Source organism: Pseudochaenichthys georgianus, unplaced genomic scaffold (genome assembly GCF_902827115.2).
Source record: "Pseudochaenichthys georgianus unplaced genomic scaffold, fPseGeo1.2 scaffold_449_arrow_ctg1, whole genome shotgun sequence".
NCBI classification, from domain to species: Eukaryota; Metazoa; Chordata; class Actinopteri; order Perciformes; family Channichthyidae; genus Pseudochaenichthys; species Pseudochaenichthys georgianus.
Genome location: NW_027263014.1, coordinates 12,501 through 33,794, shown reverse-complemented (window position 1 = coordinate 33,794; position 21,294 = coordinate 12,501). Strand labels below are relative to the sequence as shown.

At 42.6% G+C, this 21,294-nt stretch overlaps 2 protein-coding genes across 2 annotated transcripts; both read right to left on the bottom strand.

Annotated features, from left to right (window-relative positions):
* Window positions 1–385: 385 nt before the first annotated feature.
* Window positions 386–1,141, bottom strand: LOC117442635 (gamma-crystallin M3-like). Its single transcript, XM_034078596.1, has 3 exons — window positions 1,109–1,141; window positions 762–1,004; window positions 386–664 (listed from the first exon to the last, which is right to left on the bottom strand). Exons 1-3 carry the CDS (start codon window positions 1,139–1,141, stop codon window positions 386–388), a joined length of 555 nt encoding a protein of 184 aa, XP_033934487.1.
* Window positions 1,142–7,049: 5,908 nt separating this feature from the next.
* Window positions 7,050–7,802, bottom strand: LOC117442653 (gamma-crystallin M2-like). Its single transcript, XM_034078613.2, has 3 exons — window positions 7,770–7,802; window positions 7,423–7,665; window positions 7,050–7,325 (listed from the first exon to the last, which is right to left on the bottom strand). The coding sequence occupies exons 1-3, from the start codon at window positions 7,800–7,802 to the stop codon at window positions 7,050–7,052; spliced, it is 552 nt and encodes a 183-aa protein (XP_033934504.1).
* Between the last annotated feature and the right edge of the window lie 13,492 nt (window positions 7,803–21,294).

The following is a 21,294-nucleotide window of genomic DNA, read 5'->3' as shown; positions in this document are numbered from 1 at the left end:
ACCATGACAAGTTTACTAAATACAAAGTTTACTGAATACAAATAATACCTTAGCTTAAAAATGTAATAATCTCATTTTTATTTAATTACCCAAAGTTTTGTCACGTCATCAACCCAGTGTATTTATCCGTCATCCAATATCAATTGTGGCATTCTATGTTTTTTGTTGTTGTCAACCTTGCAACACATTTCTCATCAGATATAAAACATGTTAGTATCAACATTTTCATTGCTAATAGTTGCCTACTGTCAAATAAATCTTATATAATTAATTTCAATTAATAATGTGTGATTTTAACAGTTGGACAATAAGCATGACAAAAGTCACATTCAAGGTTAATTTTTTATTTGGCATTTTATAAATTCAGGAAACATTCAGTGAACATTTAGTTGCAGGAATCGGTGATACGCCTCATGCTCATGAACCTCTGGCCGCTCATGCCCATGTCCATGAAGTTCCTGTACTCTCCGGGCCTCATGTACATCATCTTGCCTCTGAACTGGGGCTGCTCGTACATCAGCCAGTGACCGTCCATCACGTTGCAGGACTGGCACTCGTTCATGCGGTAATGCTCCATGATGTTGTCACAGTCCTCCATCATCTCGTGACTCTGACCACCGAAGTTCTCCTTCTCATAGATCTTCATCCTGAACTGGCCTCTGTGCTGCTTTGGGGAGAAGAATTATAAATTAATGATTTAATGTAAAGAGTTGTCGGGTGGTCACCCATAGTAGAATCGTCGGTTACAGTTGTATACCCACCATGGGGATCATACGGCAAGACTTGATGTTCTCCCTCATTCCCATCATGCTCATGCAGTCGGAGTACTCGCCCCTCTTCATGAAGTACTGGTTTCCCATGTAGTTGGAACGATCGTAGACCATGAAGCAGCCGCTCTCCACCCTGCAGGACTGGCTCCTGCTCAGGGAGGAGGACATGTCAGAGCAGTCATTCGTGCACTCATAAGAACGACCCTGGAAGTTCTTCTCCTCGTAGAAGGTGATCTGAAAGAAGGGAATTGTAATGGTTAGAAATAGATTAGCTCGGAATAAACTGTGATATTGCAAACAGTAATTCCTGATTATTACATAAAGACTTCTGAAAGTACCTTGCCCCTCATGTTCATGCCGGTGTTGGTCATGTTGGCTGTAGATGTGCTGTTGCTTTGAACTGATATCCTACCTGGTCAACCCTTGTCTTTTATACCTGACTAACGTGAATAATTAGTGACCCCTCCCCCTCAGAGAACCCCCTATTCAGCAACTTACCATTGAAGCCAACAGAATGCAGAGAATTATTTCATTTTGCAGGGACCTGGTATTTTGTAGTAGAGGACAACTGATGCTTCACAATGATCTGACAAAAAGACTAGCATGTTCTTTGCCCTTTTCCCAAGTATGACACACTGCTTTGTACAAACTGATTGTTCATTCACATTTACATTATTGTTCTCCTGACAGTTAACAATGCAAAGGCTCCCTCAACTAAAAGCAATGATTCTTACATTGGATTTCAGTCTATTGCAGAGAGAAGCTGGAAAACACACACTTATGATACTTACATGTTTGTTCAGAAGGATAACCTCCACATATTAATACTACATTAGTGATTGTCAACCATTTGTTGGAGATAAATATTCAAACTGGAGCCACAAACCACCAGGAGACAAGAGTTGCAATTTCTTTGCTTTATTTATCGGGGTATTCAGTTGTTGAGATGGTAACTATTGCCAATGAGGACAAGAGGGCATGCATGGTCAATTGGCTGTAATGGAATATCTCTGAGATGGTAAAACTGCTCTTGTAACTGTTGTACAGGGTATGTGTGCTCTGAAAGACCGAGATGTTCAGCAGTGAATGCTCCATTGAAGACATGCCTTTCAGTTCGCTGGTCAATAGGGGAAATTCCAAATGAAACAGTTGCTCCAATTACTTGCACTATATCCTGCCGCACTGTGCGTAGTGAGATTGTTTCTGTCTGTGTTGAGAGACCCAAACACTGGACAGCAAAGGAGAGCAGGATGGATCGATCAGCACCATCATCAAGGACTGCATGAGTTGTGAGGGTGCTGTCCCCGTTGTGGACATACATTACATGGCCTTCTTTAAGGTGCATGTGTCCATTTTATGGATTATTCCGCATTTAATGCATCCGTCTTTCTCTCTGATCCATTTTGTAATGTTTATTTTGGTGAGTCCTTTGAATTATGTGCATGAACCAAGGAAACGATATAACTATATTAGAGCCTGTATACGGAAACTTGATGCTGACTTGCTGAAGTGTGTCCTCTTACTACTTAAACTATGAGATACTTGGGATGCTGCCTTCTGCCATGGAAAACCATAGTAATCAAGGCAAGGCAAGGCAAGGCAAGGCAAGGCAAGGCAAGGCAAGGCAAGTTTATTTATATAGCACCTTTTAACACAAGGCAATTCAAGGTGCTTTACAAAAAAAGCTGACCAGTCCCTGAAGACCTGAGAGATCTGGATGGTTCATAATTTAGCAGTAGATCAGAAATGTATTTAGGGCCTAAACCATTCAAAGCTTTATAAACCAGCAGCAGTATTTTGAAATCTATTCTTTGACACACAGGAAGCCAGTGTAAAGACTTCAGAACAGGAGTGATGTGAACCACTTTCTTAGTGTTAGTGAGGACTCGAGCAGCGGCGTTCTGAATCAGCTGCAGCTTCCTAATAGATTTTTTAGTGAGACCTGTGAAGACACCATTGCAGTAGTCGAGCCTACTGATGATAAAAGCATGGACAAGTTTTTCCAGGGGGCCGTCTATCTCTTTTGGGTCTAGCCCCTAGGTCTTGATGGCTAATTGGCTTTGTAAGGGCTTTGGCTAATGCTTCCAGGGATACTGATGGCAGAATTTGGTGCTTTGGATGAGAGGTGGGCAATAAGGGTTCAGGTGAAAGGCTAGGCTCTGGGACACCTTCGGATCCATCCATGTTCTCAGTAGAAAGGGCCTGACTTCCATTGTTGGGTTCATCCATTGTCTGCATGCCATCAGTCTCTGAATCAGTCATTTGTTCACTGTGTGGAGTGTGGCTCAGTCTCTGGCTCGAAGGACCATTTGCTGCAGAGGTGACAATGTACTATATTAACATATGACAAATACTATATGCTGTATTTAAAGTAGAGAGCTGTGCTGATTTAACAGAGGTAATGTGGAGAAGAAATGTGCAAAAAATGTATTTAAATAACAAGATGTTGTTCACATTGTGTTATGTGCATTAATGTAATGCATAATGTTTTTTCTGGGATGGATACAAGTCAGTTTCAGTGGGGGTCCTGGGCCTTGTTGATGAGGCCAGTAGCAGAGGGGAAGAAACTGTTCAGGTGGAGAGAGGTTTTGGTCCTGAAGGAGCGCAGCCTCCTGCCACAGTGGAGCGGGGTCAACAGTTTGTGTCCAGTTCAGTCTAGTACTGTCAGGGTTGGAGAAAATAGGACCCAAATGCAGGAAAAGGCATGTAACAAAAAGCTAGCTTTAATAAAGAGCCGATGATACAGACAAACAGGTAACAACTAAAACAGCAAATCGAGGAGCACGAGGAACAGGAACAAACTTACAACAGGTACCGGCAGGTAAGGTGGATGAGAAAGACGACTACCGAACAGGAAGCAAAAGGGAAGACAAGACTAAATACACAGAAGGGTAATCACAGTAAAAGACACAGCTGGGCAGGGGAGGCAGAAACACAAGGGGGGGCAACAGGTGAACACAATGAGACAATTATACACAGGAGGGCAAATACACGGAAGGAAGACCATGACACGGGGAGAACAGAATTTGGTAACACTTTACAATAAGACTACCCTTATAGAGGTTTTACGAATAGTTTGGAAATTAATTTATTATTAGGTTGTGAATACTTTATAAATCATTAATAAGCTTCTGTAAGACATGAGATAAACAGGGCAACTGTGACCGGTTGCTTGCCAAATAGTAAGCCCACATTTATCTGTACTGCTAAGTCTTATATTGGCTACCTAGCTAACTTCGTCTCCTTCATCAGCCAGGATCCTTGGTATCTGTTGTTCACTGAGTTGATTCTCGCTAAGTAGCCAATATAAGACTTAGTCATCTTGCCAAATAGTGAGCCTGTGTTGATGTATGAAAACTATGTTAGAACTGGTTTATAAATGGTTCTTAATGATTAATAAAGTGTTTACAACCTAATTATAAACTCTTTATGAATCCTTTATAAGGGTTAGTCTTATTGTAAAGTGGTACCCAGAATTTCAAAATATAACCGTAAAATTGCAACACAAATCCAAAACCATGACAAGTTTACTAAATACAAAGTTTACTGAATAAAAATAATACCATCCATCCATCCATCCATCCATCCATCCATCCATCCATCTTCTCCCGCTTATCCGTGGTCGGGTCGCGGGGGTAGCAGTTCCAGCAGAGAGCCCCAAACTTTATTTTCCCTGGCGACATCAACCAGCTCTGACTGGGGGATCCCAAGGCGCTCCTAGGCCAGCGAAGAGATATAATCCCTCCACCTGGTCCTAGGTCTACCCCTTGGTCTCTTCCCAGCTGGACGTGCCTGGAACACCTCCCTAGGGAGGCGCCCAGGTGGCATCCTAACTAGGTGCCCGAACCACCTCAACTGGCTCCTTTCGACGCGAAGGAGGAGCGGCTCAACTCCGAGTCCCTCCCTGATGACCGAACTTCTCACCTTATCCCTAAGGGAGACACCAGCCACCCTGCGGAGAAAACCCATCTCGGCCGCTTGTATCCGCGATCTCGTTCTTTCGGTCATGACCCATCCTTCATGACCATAGGTGAGGGTAGGAACGGAAATGGCCCGGTAGACAGAGAGCTTTGCCTTCGGGCTCAGGTCCCTTTTCGTCACAACGGTGTGGTAAAGCGACTGCAGTACCGCTCCCGCTGCTCCGATTCTCCGGCCCACCTCACGCTCCATTGTTCCCTCACTCGAGAACAAGACCCCGAGATACTTGAACTCCTTCACTTGGGGTAAGGACTCATTCCCTACTTGGAGTGGACAGTCCATCGGTTTCCTGCTGAGAACCATGGCCTCAGATTTGGAGGTGCTGATCTTCATCCCAGCCGCTTCACACTCGGTTGCGAACCGATCCAGTGAGTGCTGAAGGTCGCAGACCGATGAAGCCATTAGAACCACATCATCTGCAAAAAGCAGTGGTGCAATCCTTAGTCCACTGAACTGCAGACCCCCTCCCCCACGACTACGCCTCGAAATCCGATCCATATATATTACAAACAGGATTGGTGACAAAGCGCAGCCCTGGCGGAGGCCAACCCTCACCGGAAATGGGTCCGACTTACTGCCGAGGACCCGGACACAGCTCTCGCTTTGGGAGTACAGAGATTGGATGGCCCTGAGTAGAGACCCCCTCACCCCATACTCCCGCAGCACCTCCCACAGTAAGTCACTGGGAACTCGGTCATACGCCTTCTCCAAGTCTACAAAACACATGTAGACCGGATAAGCGTACTCCCAGGCCCCCTCCAGGATCCTTGCGAGAGTAAAATGCTGATCCGTCGTTCCACGACCAGGACGGAATCCGCATTGTTCCTCCTCAATCTGAGGTTCGACAATCGGCCTGACCCTCCTTTCGAGTACCTTAGAGTAAACTTTCCCGGGGAGGCTGAGTAGTGTGATGCCTCTGTAATTGGCACACACCCTCTGATCCCCCTTTTTAAAAAGGGGAATCACCACCCCGGTCTGCCACTCCTTCGGTACCGTTTCCGACTTCCACGCAACGTTGATGAGACGTGTCAACCATGACAGTCCCTCAACACCCAGAGCCTTCAGCATTTCCGGGCGGATCTCATCCACCCCCGGGGCTTTGCCACTGTGGAGTTGTTTGACGACCTCAGTGACCTCCCCCCGGGAGATTGGTGTTGATCCCCCGTCATACTCCAGCTCTGCCTCTAACATAGAGGGCGGAGTTGTCGGGTTCAGGAGTTCCTCAAAGTGTTCCTTCCAACGCCCTAACACTCCATCAGTTGAGGTCAACAACGTCCCATCCTTACTGGACACAGCTTGGATGGTTCCCTGCTTCCCCCTCCTGAGGTGTCGGACAGTTTTCCAGAACAACTTTGGTGCCGCCCGAAAGTCCTTCTCCGTGTCTTCTCCGAACTTCTCCCACACCCGCTGCTTTGCCTCGGCCACGGATGAGGCTGCTGCCCTTCGGGCCTGTCGGTACCTTGCAACTGCCTCGGGAGTCCCCCGGGATAACAAATCCCTGAGGGCCTCCTTCTTCAGTCGGACGGCTTCCCTGACCACCGGTGTCCACCAGGAGGTTCGAGGGTTACCGCCCCTTGAGGCACCTAGGACCTTGAGACCACAGCTCCCCGCTTCGGCAATAGAGGCTTTGAACACCGACCACTCTGGTTCAATGTCCCCAACCTCCACAGGAATGCCCGAAAAGCTCCGCCGGAGGTGCGAGTTGAAGGCCTCCTGAACTTGGGCCTCCTCCAGACATTCCCAGTTCACCCGAACTACACGTTTGGGCTTACCAGGTCTATCCAGAGGCTTCCCCCGGCACTCGACCCAACTCACCACCAGATGGTGATCAGTTGACAACTCCACCCCTCTCTTTACCCGAGTGTCCAAAACATACGGCCTCAGGTCCGATGAAACGATAACGAAATCGATCATGGACCTTCTGCCTAGGGTGCTCTGGTACCACGTACACTTAAAAATAATACCTTGGCTTAAAAATGTAATAATCTCATTTTTATTTAATTACCCAAAGTTTTGTCACGTCATCAACCCAGTGTATTTATCCGTCATCCAATATCAATTGTGGCATTCTATGTTTTTTGTTGTTGTCAATCTTGCAACACATTTCTCATCAGATATAAAACATGTTAGAATCAACATTTTCATTGCTAATAGTTGCCTACTGTCAAATAAATCTTATATAATTAATTTCAATTAATAATGTGTGATTTTAACAGTTGGACAATAAGCATGACAAAAGTCACATTCAAGGTTCATTTTTTATTTGGCATTTTATAAATTCAGGAAACATTCAGTGAACATTTAGCAGGAATCGGTGATACGCCTCATGCTCATGAACCTCTGACCGCTCATGCCCATGTCCATGAAGTTCCTGTACTCTCCGGGCCTCAGGTACATCATCTTGCCTCTGAACTGGGGCTGCTCGTACATCAGCCAGTGACCGTCCATCACGTTGCAGGACTGGCACTCGTTCATGCGGTAATGCTCCATGATGTTGTCACAGTCCTCCATCATCTCGTGACTCTGACCACCGAAGTTCTCCTTCTCATAGATCTTCATCCTGAACTGGCCTCTGTGCTGCTTTGGGGAGAAGAATTATGAATTAATGATTTAATGTAAAGAGTTGTCGGGTGGTCACCCATGGTAGAATCGTCGGTTACAGTTGTATACCCACCATGGGGATCATACGGCAAGACTTGATGCAGTCCCTCATTCCCATCATGCTCATGCAGTCGGAGTACTCGCCCCTCTTCATGAAGTACTGGTTTCCCATGTAGTTGGAACGATCGTAGACCATGAAGCAGCCGCTCTCCACCCTGCAGGACTGGCTCCTGCTCAGGGAGGAGGACATGTCAGAGCAGTCATTCATGCACTCATAAGAACGACCCTGGAAGTTCTTCTCCTCGTAGAAGGTGATCTGAAAGAAGGGAATTGTAATGGTTAGAAATAGATTAGCTAGGAATAAACTGTGATATTGCAAACAGTAATTCCTGATTATTACATAAAGACTTCTGAAAGTACCTTGCCCCTCATGTTCATGCCGGTGTTGCTCATGTTGGCTGTAGATGTGCTGTTGCTGTGAACTGATATCCTACCTGGTCAACCCTTGTCTTTTATACCTGACTAATGTAAATAATGAGTGACCCCTCCCCCTCAGAGAACCCCCTATTCAGCAACTTACCATTGAAGCCAACAGAATGCAGAGAATTAGTTCATTTTGCAGGGACCTTGTATTTTGTAGTAGAGGACAACTGACGCTTCACAATGACCTGACAAAAAGACTAGCATGTTCTTTGCCTTTTTCCCAAGTATGACACACTGCTTTGTACAAACTGATTGTTCATTCACATATACATTATTGTTCTCCTGACAGTTAACAATGCAAAGGCTCCCTCAACTAAAAGCAATGATTTTTCCATTGGATTTCAGTCTATTGCAGAGAGAAGCTGGAAAACACACACTTATGATAAGTTTACATGTTTGGTTCAGAAGGATAACCTCCACTTATTAATACTACATTAGTGGTTTTAGAAGCGTAAACGCAATCGGCAGAAGTAAAATGCTAAAGCTAGGCTGTAAACAAACTACATCACCACGGCTAAGCTAAAAGCGGCTAATGCTCAGCATAATGACGTTTAGTGGTGTCATTGAGTCACTGGTTGATCCTTTTCATGACACATAAAAGCTTTAGACATTCACCAGTTTAAATATAACGATGTATTTTATGTCATAGATCAAAATGTGAAAAAATATCTTCAACCTGTGTTAACTACAGATTCTTATTTCAGACCTCTAACCAAAAACATGTTTACTTTGAGACGAGGCGAAACTTCTAGAACGCCCTTAACTCTGTATTCTTGGTGTTTTATCTGTGATTCCAAGACTTAATAGCCACCACAAAAACACTAAATGTTTTTTCTCTTCACCATGCGTGTCAAACAATATCCATCTTTTGGAAAAACCCAGAAAATCAGTCAATGCTTAAAAAACCTCTCATGTCTGGCCTTAGAGAAATTAGCCTTTGCTATAAAGAGAGAGCCTGATACCTTCTAAACTTGAAATAGTATGCAATATATCACTGGAAAGTACTTAGCTTCTGTTTTTGATTAATTTATGTTGTTTTATATTCTCTTTTGAGTTATCACTTACTACTAGGGCTGCTCAATTAATCGTATTTTAATCGCAATTACGATTATGACTTGCAACGATTACGAAAACAACGTAATCAAAATAAAACTATTAGTTTTTTATTATTATTATTATTATTTATTTATTGTATTGGTTTTTCAATTGAATTATTCTTAAAGTTCAGGGTAATCAACTTTTAAAAACATACTGTTCAAAAAAATGTCTCCAATAAATTGATGTTTTCAAAGTAAATAATAAATAAATAATCGTGATATTAATTATTGACCCAAATAATCGAGATTATGATTTTTGCCATAATCGAGCAGCCCTACTTACTACTAATATTCTGTATATAAATGTGTTGAACAAAATATATTGTAACTGTTGGTTGTATTTAATGTCTTCTTATTTGGGGGAGGGGAAATACATTTATGTAATGTATTTTGCTGGGAAAAACGAGATGCCCCAAATAAAAGGTGCCATAACAAATCAACTTTGAGACTAGGGGAATTGGAAGTGTTAAAATGCATACTGATTTGCGTGTTTTAGGACTCTTTCATGCACCACTCTCTATATTTCTAGCACCACCTGGAAAGCTGCTTTGTGTAAAGTGACTGTGAGGCAGGTTTCCAGTAGGTCAGACAAAAGAGGGGAGGTGGTTACTTTGAGTTGGCTCAGCATGCAGCGGCTGCAGTTTCCTGTCAGCGCAGTCGTTTTTTTAAAAGCACCTCCTCCTCTCTGATGGCCTGTGGCTGGGTAAAAGCTCCCTCAAAGCGTGACCTCTCCACCCATCATCTGTGTAACCGAGTGGAGCAGCAGACAGAGCTCCAGCTGTGCCCACTCTCCATCCACATCAAACCCTTCTCCTCTCCTTCTCTAATAACCGTTTGTAGCATTTTCTACACCTCGTTTTCCCTTTTCTGTCTCCACGCTACATGCTCTAATGTTCCTCTTATACTTCTGTCCAAACTTACATTTATCCTGTTCACTTTAACTGCCTTATTATTTTTCCCCTTTTTCATATTTTTCATTCTAGACAGTCACAATACCGAATCCTACATTTAAGATAAGATACACCTTTTTATTGATCCCTGTAGGGAAATGTCGGTGTTTTAGAAGCAACACAATTAAGATAAAAACACAGGAAGGTGTTTCAACTAGGAATAATTAGAATAACACGTTTAAAAAAGTGACAGTATACAATATGTTACATATATACATGTAAGTGTGAAAAGTGTCAACATATACAGTGCAAGTCTTAGGTACTAGGGGTGTAGAATTCACCGTATGGTACGTACCTCGGTTTGGGGGTCACGGTTCGGTACAACAAGAAAAAGCATGTTATTTATTTTGAACAGTAGTGCAAGTTTCAGTTTAAAAATAAGGAACTCTAACATATTGAATAATTAACTTTATTACACAGCTAAAAACAAACCACACACACTCAGATGGCCATAGTATCTATAATGGCTGATGTCAAACAAAAAGGTTCAATAAGCTGTAAAACTAAAATGATACGAACTCTTCTTGTATTTTGTTCGTTTTGTTGTGTTTTCTTCTTCTTCACGTGTTGTTTAAGGGCGGTTGGCAAACAGCTTTTAGGCGCAATACCGCCCCCTGGATTATATATAGTGTAGTGGATGCTGCCCTGAATGACAGACTTTTGTCCCACTCGTAAAAAAAAAGGCGTATTCGCCGTGTGACTGCATGCACCGAACCGTGACGGTACGGGATGAATACAGATACCGTTACACCCCTATTAGGTACATACACAGTGCAGGTTGCTATGAGTTTTATTAGGGGGTCAATCCTGGTGGCTACTGGGACAAAAGATTGCCCGGGGCGCAACAAAACAAACCCATGGAACAAAAACAGACAACACAACAACAAAAACAAGACAAAACAGCAGCAGCAGTAACAGCTAAGTGCAGTGTGACGAGTTCTAACAGTATCTACGCCTTAGTTATAACACTAAACTATTCCTCTTGATGGTTAATGCTATGGGGAACAGTCAAGCGTTCCTCTCATCACATGTGATAATCCCTCCAATGACAAAATGGACGTCATATTTTCAAACCATAATAAGATATCAGGGGGAACGTCATCCAACCATTTCTGTAATATCGAGAGGCGTGCAGCTTGGAAAGCAATTCCAGGAATGTGTCTGCGTTTGCGAGTCTAATCCGAGAACAAAACGATATGGATTAAGAGATATCTATTTATCTATCAATGTTTGTGCAGCAAGGCTCTCCATCATCTGACAACCTTTGGAGCCAGTTTTAGAAACTTCCACTGTGAATGCTAAAACATTTTTAACATTGTTTTTCCTCAGGTATCAAGATTCAAGAACCACTACGGACGGGCCAATCAGTTTGTCAGCGCTCTAAAGCTTTGAAGGTAAGATTTTACTTTCATTTTTGTATGTGTCATATTTAATCATTTACGAGAAAAGTAATATTCCAATAACCATCACACCGGTATCACATGTCTTTATGGTTCTTGTACAAATCACCAGGGAAGTATTTCATTAGAGTAAAACCCAATAAAGAATATCGAGCATTCCAGATCTCACACTGTTTTCCCTTACTCTACATCTAATACGATTTCATATTATCGCCCAATCTCATGTTATGATCACTGTAAAACCACAACACAGCAAGTTATCAGATGGACACGCAGTTTTTTTAAATCTCCTATACCAACAAGAATCCCTCATAAAAACCCTCCCTCTGGCAAAGCCTCATAAGTGCCTGTTTCACAAAAAACAAACCCAGAAAAAAACGAAATAGCATTCTGACTGAGTGCGTTTTTGCCCGTGAGCATTTCTCTTAAAGAACCAGGAATAAACACGCCACGCAGTGAGGTATTGTTCTCTCCAGCTTTCCATCTTTATAGCGAAGGCTGTGGCATTTCACCGGCAACATATATTCCCCCAGAGGAGATTGCTCCCCGTGTGTGTGTGTGTGTGTGTGTGTGTGTGTGTGTGTGTGTGTGTGTGTGTGTGTGTGTGTGTGTGTGTGTGTGTGTGTGTGTGTGTGTGTGTGTGTGTGTGTGTGTGTGTGTGTGTGTGTGTGTGTGTGTGTGTGTGTGTGTGTGTGTGTGTGTGTGTGTGTGTGTGTGTGTGTGTGTGTGTGTGTGTGTGTGTGTGTGTGTGTGTGTGTGTGTGTGTGTGTGTGTGTGTTTTCAAGCCAGATGCAGAATGTTAATGAGCTTGAAAGCCTCGGTGTTGCTCCGCCTGACAGCTTGACGGCCTGTGTGTGTGAGAACATGTATTTATGTCCACAACCTTCCTGTGGACTATTAGAGATCAGAGCAATTTTTTTGTACCAGTAAGAGGGATAATCCTGAGAGCTGCTGAATCGGCGTGTTGAGCAGAGAGGTTGGTTAGTTGATCAGCCGCCTCCCAGAGGAAGTGTCTGCTGGCGAGGCTGAGCTCACTCTCTCTGTGTCTGCCTCGCCTTTAGCTGTTTGGTTGGTAAAATATGGATTAATCTTCTGGTCGGAGCACCCCCCCCCCCTCCCCCTCTGTCTGTCTCCCCCATGAAGGGCTGAAATAGAAATGTTACCAGAGGATGTTGTAGGAAAGGTCATCTCCCTTTATCCCCTTTTTTCCAGTTAAATAGTCTCTGTATTGTTTTCTGTACACAAATCCAGGGTCTAGAGGTTGGAAGTGTTTTCTGCTACAAACAAAAGGGTTATTGTGAGTTTTATATCGCATTTTTATCATAGTTTTACCGGTTTAATGACAAGCATGTTGTGTGAAACAATTCAAGCAGTGTAACAACCTGAAACTAAGCAATGTAAGTTGTGTTAAAGTCTGTTGATGTTGGACATGGAGCTGCTGTGACGCAAGTCAAATTTCAGACTTGATCTGACAATAAAGTAATATCGTATCGTATCGTGTTACCTAAAAGATTTGCGTTTTATTGGCTTATTTTAAATGTTTTAACTTGTTCTACAGTGTTGTCCATGTTTACCATGAGAAGCTCTTATTTATGGAACGGCTTCACTGTTCACGGCGCCTTTTCATCCAGAGATAGCCCAAGGTCTCCTCTAATGGCTTTCCCATGTGATGTTATTCAATGTGCAGAGACTTTGTTGGCTTTCCTTGGCCCCCTTAGTTATGTCACCTTCCATGCACAATATTACGCTCTTGGGCATTATTGTATTTTTTGCCGACATGCACCTCAGCCTCATGCAGGATCACTTCCTCCTGCGGTGCACAGAGCTCTCCCGATGCCTTGCCTCTTCCCACGAGCGGCGTAATTGAGATTCAAAAAGCCTTTGCTGCATTATAAAACAGCCCCTTCTATTCATGTGTACATGCTGATGATTCATAGTACTGTGTGCGTCGCTTCCTACTATTACTATGAAGATTGGTTGAACTTTGATGGCTAATGTGTTTCTATTTCCGCCTCCCACGCAGCACAGTCTTTACAAGCTCTCGGGAAAAGAGGAATAACATTGATCTCTGCGTTTAAGAGGCTAATCTCGCCTTGATTAAATGTGATCCAGTCAGTACATTCAGTCCGAGGCACCATCTGCAGATACGCTGCACAGATGCAACAACCCTGTGCTTACTGTATCCACTGAGCCGATTAATTTAGGCTGAATATTAAGAGAGGCGAATGAAGCCCGGTGGTATTTCTGCACAGCGATAGATTTACTTGCCAATATCCTGGTTGGCTCATGTTTATTCAGATGCATGCTGGTTCCTCTTGGCACTCTGTTATGTTATGCAGCCATGTCAGATAAAGCAGAGCTGTTTAGCATGGTAAACAATCTTCTTCCTGTTGGGGATATTTTATACAGATTTAGTGGTGGTTTTTTTTGTGGCAGAAATGATGATGAAAGTGATTCTAGCCTATATCTGCAACAGCGTTTCCAGATATACAATAAATACCCCAGTTGTACAATAACCCTCTTTACAATGTAGAACCAATAAAAGTACCACGATACGCTATATTGTTTATGTGTTTTAAAACCACTTTCACTCAGAAAAAATACAATTTACCCTAAAAAAAACTAAACGCTGAAATACCGTTTCCCACAATCCTCAATACAAAAATACAAATATATATAAAAATATGTAAACAAATATGTATATACCTATATATATATATACAATCAAAGGCACACATTAAGACATAAATAAAAGCACAACAATCAATATATACAAAATAACAGTCACTTCAATATCTTAATAATCTACTGTTGCCCCCCTCTGTGCAGGAGATTGTCTCCAAAAATAAAACCCTCTGGTTCTCCAATCGACCCTGTCCCTCCTCGATTTTTTAAAGAGGTATTCCCCACTATAGGACCTTTTGTTCTTGACATTTTTAACAGCAGTCTACTCACAGGGGTTGTTCCGGAAAATTGGAAACATGCCGTTGTACAACCACTTATTAAGAAACCTAGTCTGGATCCCACAGTTCTTGCAAACTTTAGGCCCATTTCCAAATTACCTTTTATGTCAAAAATCCTAGAGAAGATTGGAAACAGTCAACTTCTCGCTTTTCTGGAAGAGCACAAGGTACTCGAGGTCTTCCAATCTGGTTTTAAAACCTTGCACAGCACGGAATCAGCTCTTTTAAGAGTTTTTAATGATATCCTTTTAGCAACAGACTCAGGTGAATGCATTATCCTTTTACTCCTTGATCTAACGGCCGCTTTTGATACAGTGGACCATGAGATCCTGATAGCTCGTTTGGAGCAGTGGGTGGGCATTAGGGGCAAAGCCCTCGAATGGTTTAGGTCGTATCTGACTGGTAGGACTTTCTGCGTCAGCCTTGGGGACTCTGAGTCCTCGTCTGCTCCTCTCCTTTGTGGGGTTCCACAGGGCTCAGTGTTAGGCCCCCTGTTGTTCTCCCTGTATTTGCTCCCTCTTGGGTCCATTCTTAGGAAGCACGATATCGCTTTCCATTGCTATGCAGACGATTGCCAAATATATGTGCCATTTAAAAAGAACGACTCATATTCAATTAAACCGCTGTTAAACTGCCTTGAAGACATTCAATCCTGGATGTCATGCAACTTTTTAAAATTAAATGATGACAAAACTGTAGTGATGGTTTTTGGTGCCCCTCGGACCACTCCTATAGACCTAGGATCCCTGGGCCACTCCACCAGGCCTACCATCACAAATCTTGGGATAAAGATGGACCCTGAACTCAAGCTTGACAGCCAGAGCAAGGCAGTTGTTAAAAACAGCTTCTTCCACCTCAGGCAGCTAGCCAAAATAAAGCCTTTTTTAAATAGTGACCTCTTTGAAACTGTAATCCATGCCTTCGTCACCTCCCGCTTGGATTATTGTAATGCACTATATATGGGGATAAGTGCATCCTCCCTTGCTCGCCTGCAGATGGTGCAAAATGCAGCAGCACGGCTCCTAACTGGCACACGCAAACACGAGCACATTTCCCCCATTTTATCTTCACTCCACTGGCTGCCCGTTCATTTGAGGATTCATTTTAAAACTCTTTTATTTACTTTTAAAGCCCTCAATGGCCTGGCCCCGCCCTACCTCTCTGAGCTGTTACACAGCTACACGCCCACTCGCACTCTCAGGTCAGCTGATCAGTTGCTCCTGAGGGTGCCAAAAACAAAGTCTAAGCGCAAAAGGGACCGTGCTTTCTCTGCTGCCGCCCCTAAACTGTGGAACGACCTGCCCTCGCTCATCAGACAGGCTCCCACACTGACTGCTTTTAAATCCCGTCTTAAAACCCACCTCTTCTCCTTAGCATTCGTAAACAAGTAGATTGTTGCTTTTATTTGCTTTCAGTGGTCTATTGTTTTTATTATATGGCTGTTATTTATTTTTTAATTATTACGTTTATTCTGGTTTGTTTTGTGTTTGTATCTTGTATTTTAAATGTATTTATATTATGTTGTGTGAGCTTATCTCTCTGTACAGCACTTTGGTCTGAAGGTTTTTAAAGTGCTATATAAATAAAGTTGGATTGGATAGCTATAGGTACAGTAGTACAGTTGTGGGTGTGTCAAAAAGTAGTTCTCAGTGAAAGTACCTCATTTACGCCTAATTATTCTCCTAGTTATGATTCCTGTACAATCCTTTTCCTCTAAATAGGATCATTGTAAGCCGGTATGGTAGTCTAACAGTTCCCATCTGGCAGCGCTGAGCGGCATAATCCTGCAGTACATTGGTAACAAATACAATTTTACCCCCAGAAAACGACACACTAAGTTTTTTTTGTTGTTTTTTTTAAATCCATACTTGGTTTTAGAACCTGTGACCATTTGGTTCCCAATCCAAGTCCATGATCTACTGTCGCCCCCTTATAGCTACAGACAGCATATTGGTAGTACAGTTGTGGGTGTGTCAAAAAGTAGTTCTCATTGAAAGTACCTCATTTACGCCCAATTATTCTCCTAGTTATGATTTCTGTACAATCATGTTCCTCTAAATAGGATCATTTTAAGCCTCCGGTATGGTAGTCTAACAGTTCCCATCTGGCATAATCCTACCGTACATTAGTCACACTAACCAGATCTGTGGTTTCATCTGGAGGGGAGCAATCAGGGCGGGCTGATGAGGAAACATGGAGATACGAACGTACGAGCACTCCAGCTTGGTGAGGAACTGCACGGTACGCTGTGCAGCCGGATAGATTGACAGGGAAATTGGATTTCAGGGCTTCCCATTAGCAGGACCGGGTTTATTCAGCGTTCTGTGCAGCTGCAGACATGCTAATTATGATAGAAGCCTCCCCTCGGCACATGAGGCTTTTAATCAGCTCAGCAGGAAGCATGTGTACACACTGATGTGCTGTACGCTCACCTACTCGTTCACAAACACATCTGACAATACAGGTCGTATATTTACTTATGTGTGACATCTGAAGTGTAAAAGACATTTTAATAGGATTCTGCAATTTCCTCTCCTAGCAAACGTGTGAATGCGGGGAAAAATGAAATAATGACAGTGGCTAACGGCTCAGAATGATTATGCGTTTTCCGTTTAACTCCCATTTTCCTGGCAGGTCACATGTTCTAGTGCCCTGCCAATAAAAACATCAATATCAGCAGATTTGGCTGCACGGCGCTGAGTACAGCAGATCATCAAAACGGTTTAGTGTGCAACCATCACTCTATTGTAAAACACTGCCATGTGGAGCAGTGAAAATGTCACATAGGGAAAAACCAGATTTTGCTTCTCAGTATTTTTGTCAGTACTGCAAAAACATTAGTTACTTTTTACTTTAAAGTCATTCATTAAACATACTTTGTTCCCAGCTTTCTATTTTTGAAATCGCTGTAAATTGAATATGTGGGTTTGGTCTGTTGTTCAGCAAAAAAACAATAGTGAAATTGAAACTGCGAAAAAACATTATCTGTGACCCCATCTATCATACTATAAGCCCAGAGAGATGGATTGTGCACCCTCAAACGTCATGAATGAAGTAGCGCCTCCTGTCACTTTAGCACTTTGAATATGCTAGTGTTCACTCACAGCTACTATACTGTAAAACAGAGTGCTGTTAATACCTAGAAACGCCTCACTAAACAGCCACGCTTGCATCTCTGTTAGGCATTACATGTACAGCGGTACTACAGAATGTAAAGCTTCATATTAGCATTTACCTTTGAGCTAAGAACACAAAATGAAGTCAAGGATTATGGCTGATCTCATTAGTTTTGCAGATATAGGATTATATGCCGATGTATTTAACTACATAAACAGTGAAATGATCAAGAAAGTATTTACAATTCACCCTGAAGAGAATTTGAATGTTTACATTTCCTAACAAACCATTTTATAGTTGTTGACTAAAAGATACGTTTCACGTCTTAGTGGCACTTGGGTGATTCAACCATAACAGTTGGAAGAATTCATCGTCTGGGAATCATTTACAACACTCCAACAAAAGCCTTTACGAGATGCTCAGATATTAAGTACGGATAAAGTGATGGACTGACCAACCGAGGTTGCCATCAAAGACGTTGTGATAGTATTTAATATTGTCTCTCGTCTATGCTAAAGTCATTGTTTATGACCCATATCCTTCCCACACTCTATAGTTAACAGAGATACTGACTAGGACAACGCAATGTTTTTCCAAAATGTACAACGCTATTAAAGTGCTTAAATGATTTCTCCCTTTTACTGAAAATATCATGTTCCTAAATCTAATTCACATCCTGTTCAAATTACACTGCGTCTCTCTAATGGAAAATATGCTTTTTGGTTGCATGAAGGTGCTTTAAATATTGGGCCATGTTATTGTCAGTATGGTCACATTGCATTGCATTTAGCTGACACTTTTATCCAAAGCGACTTACAATAAGTGCGTTCGACCAAGAAGATACAAACTTGAAGAAAACAGAATCATATAAGTACATCAGGTTTCATAGAGCAAAACATTTCAAGTGCTGCTCAACTGGCTTTAGATAAGCCAGTCCCTTTATTAGTATATAAGTGCTTTGTTAATAGTTCTATCGCTCGAAGTGGAGTCGAAAGAGATGAGTTTTCAGTCTGCGCCGGAAGGTGTGTAAGCTTTCTGCTGTCCTGATGTCAATGGGGAGCTCATTCCACCATCTTGGAGCCAGGATAGCAAACCCACGTGTTTTTGCTGATGGGAACTTGGGTCTCGCAGCGAGGGGTGCACGTGATGGGGTGTATAGTTTAACCATGTCCTGGATGTAGGAAGGGCCAGATCCATTCTCAGCATGGTACGCAAGTACCAGTGTCTTGAAGTGGATTCTAGCAGTTACCGGAAGCCAGTGGAGGGACAACATTGGAGCTCCTGTAATTTAATAAACAAGCAGTTACCAGCTAGCACAAATCAGTTCTGTTATGGTGCTCTCCTGAAGAAGGAGAACTGTTTGTGTGTGCATACCCATGGTCATGTTAAAATGGTGGAGCCGACTTAGAAAGAAACATAATTTGAGAGCTAGGGGATCTGGAAAACATTTCCTGCATTTTCTCGCCTCCTAGCCTCTTGGATGAAGTCAAAAAACAGCCATCAGCATTGAAAAATAAAAATAACTATTTAACTTTAAAAGCCAACTCTGACTTGTAACTGAACTATAACTTTACTTCCCCCTTATTTAATAATGGAGATGCATTTGCTCCACTTGCTTCATTGCTCAGAGGCCTCGTGTTCATTCCTCTTTACACCTCAGGTAATATAGGGAAGTGAAAAGTCGATTATACAATTGTATTCACAGTGAATTTTCTGCCAGTTGATAGAGAGCCAGATTGGATGTTTTAAACGTTATTTTTAGGCAATAGCATAGGTCTCAGACATATCCCTCTATTTCACTTCCTGTTACTAAAGTGCTGATTCCGGGTATAAAGCTTTAAAAAATATATATTACGTCATATCGGATGGCAAATCTGGATCAGCTCCGTTGTCGCCCATTTTGCATGACAGGTCCCCTTTAATATAGTTCAGTGGGTCGAGCCTGTGTCTACTTTTCTGAATGTGTGACACTGTGTTCATGTGTGCGCTTCCCCCTCCATCAGCCTCACCCACCACTCCATTGATTTCCAGGCAACAAAATGCCCCACAATGCCCCTGTGGTTGCCAAGCAATCTAGCGCTGGATAAACACACTGGCAAAGGACAACATTTACGACGTCCTATATTAACACAGCCCCCCCTTCGATGTGTAAACACTACCATCTCACCAAGGGGGTCAACAACAATGCATTGTTCCTCCCCAGCAGTGCTAACAGTAACAACCATTGTGCAGCAGGGAGGTCTCCCATTGTGTGAAAGCACTGCCTGTGCACACTCCATTAGGCTTCCCCTGTGTGGGAGTAATAATGGAGTGGTGCAGGAATGAGTCCTATATGCAGGACATTAGTTAGTATTTTCACATTTTCTGTTCTGGGTTTTGATTAGATGTCTGAAATCAGGTCTGGGGTTACTGAAGCTGAAGAGATATTAATGTATTTTTTTGCAACCATCTCTTTATTAGTTTTTATGCATAGAAATGACCCTTAAAGGTGGGGTAGGTACGTTTGAGAAACCGGCTCGAGATACGCTTTTTGTTATATTCCATGGAATGCTCTTAACTTCCCGATAGCAATGAATATCTGAAGTGCTTTGACAAAAAATCCATTAAAAATGTCATCTGTGGAAGCCGTGGCGCTGTAAAAAGCACGACCAATCATCTGAGTCGGCCCGGCTAAAGTAACTGGATGGCCTACCTGCCTGTCAGCCTTCCATCGGGGCACAGACTTATCTCGTGCCCTCATTGGTCATGTGCGCGTTCGTGTGTGTTGGAGGAGGGGCTCTGTAAGGAACTGGCAGATTTTTTACGGTTGTGTATTTTCTAATTCTAGCGCACGCCAGCTGGTTTCTCCAAAATTACCTACCTTTAGTAAACAAGACAGACTTTACATACTATCAGCAAAACACACAAAACAGAAAAGAAAATAGAAACGCAGTCCAAATAATATTCAAGTGTCTTCATTCACCCAATCAAACTATTTTGCTCCAGGAAGTCGTAAAAGGTTTTCCAGATTTCCCAAAACATCTCCAGTTTGTTTCTAAGGAAAAAGACGTATCTTTTCAAGAGCAAGGTAGAAAGTCATCCCTTTCAGCCCTTGAGAGAGTCCGAGATATTAATGTTTTGTTTTTAGAAATAAAGTACATCATTAAAAACCCTACTGGTAAATGTCTGGATCTTCTCTGTGTCGTGAAAATGACAGGTAGCTAAATTAAACTTCTTAACGTCATTAAGCCGAACATTAACCACCTTTAGCTTAGCGGTGATAGCCAGCCGGTTTGTTTATAGCCTAGCATTAGCTTTTTACTCTTGGCAGATGCATTGACGCTTCAAAAATAATTTATGTGGAGATTATCTTGCTGAACAAAAGGTGTTTATAGTTAGTGTGTAGCCTAACATCAGCTATTTACATCTGGGAGTCCACACAGGTGCCATATTCTAGAAAAATCCCATTTCCTTTAGACGAGGTATCCATTGTGATGCTAACTTCTGGTTTGGCTTTATAAAGCAAGTCATCCCCACTCTATATATGACATGACTGAAGTCTGTCTTGTCTTCAATGCTATGCTATGTTTGTTAGTTTAAGAAAACCCTACTCTGCATTTTGCTTTTGGGCTCCCAGGGTTACTGACTCGTCACTAAAAGCTGGCTCACCCTCCTCTCCTGAGTCATAGAGCAGGGCTAAATTTAGCAGGCCTCAAAAAGTAATGATGTGGCCAGTTGTTATTGAGTTTGCGCCCCACAAATGTCTCTCTCTCCCTCTTTACTCAGTAAAAGGCTTGTCCGTGACTCGCCCACAGCGAAGCGAGTGCCCTATGAATTATTGAACCGATGGTGAAGCCCTCATAAATTATCTAAGCGTGAGTCTCCGGCAGAGCGAGGCAGCTCAGAGGATTCATCACATCTCGAACCCTCGGTGTCAGGACCACCAAGACCTCTGC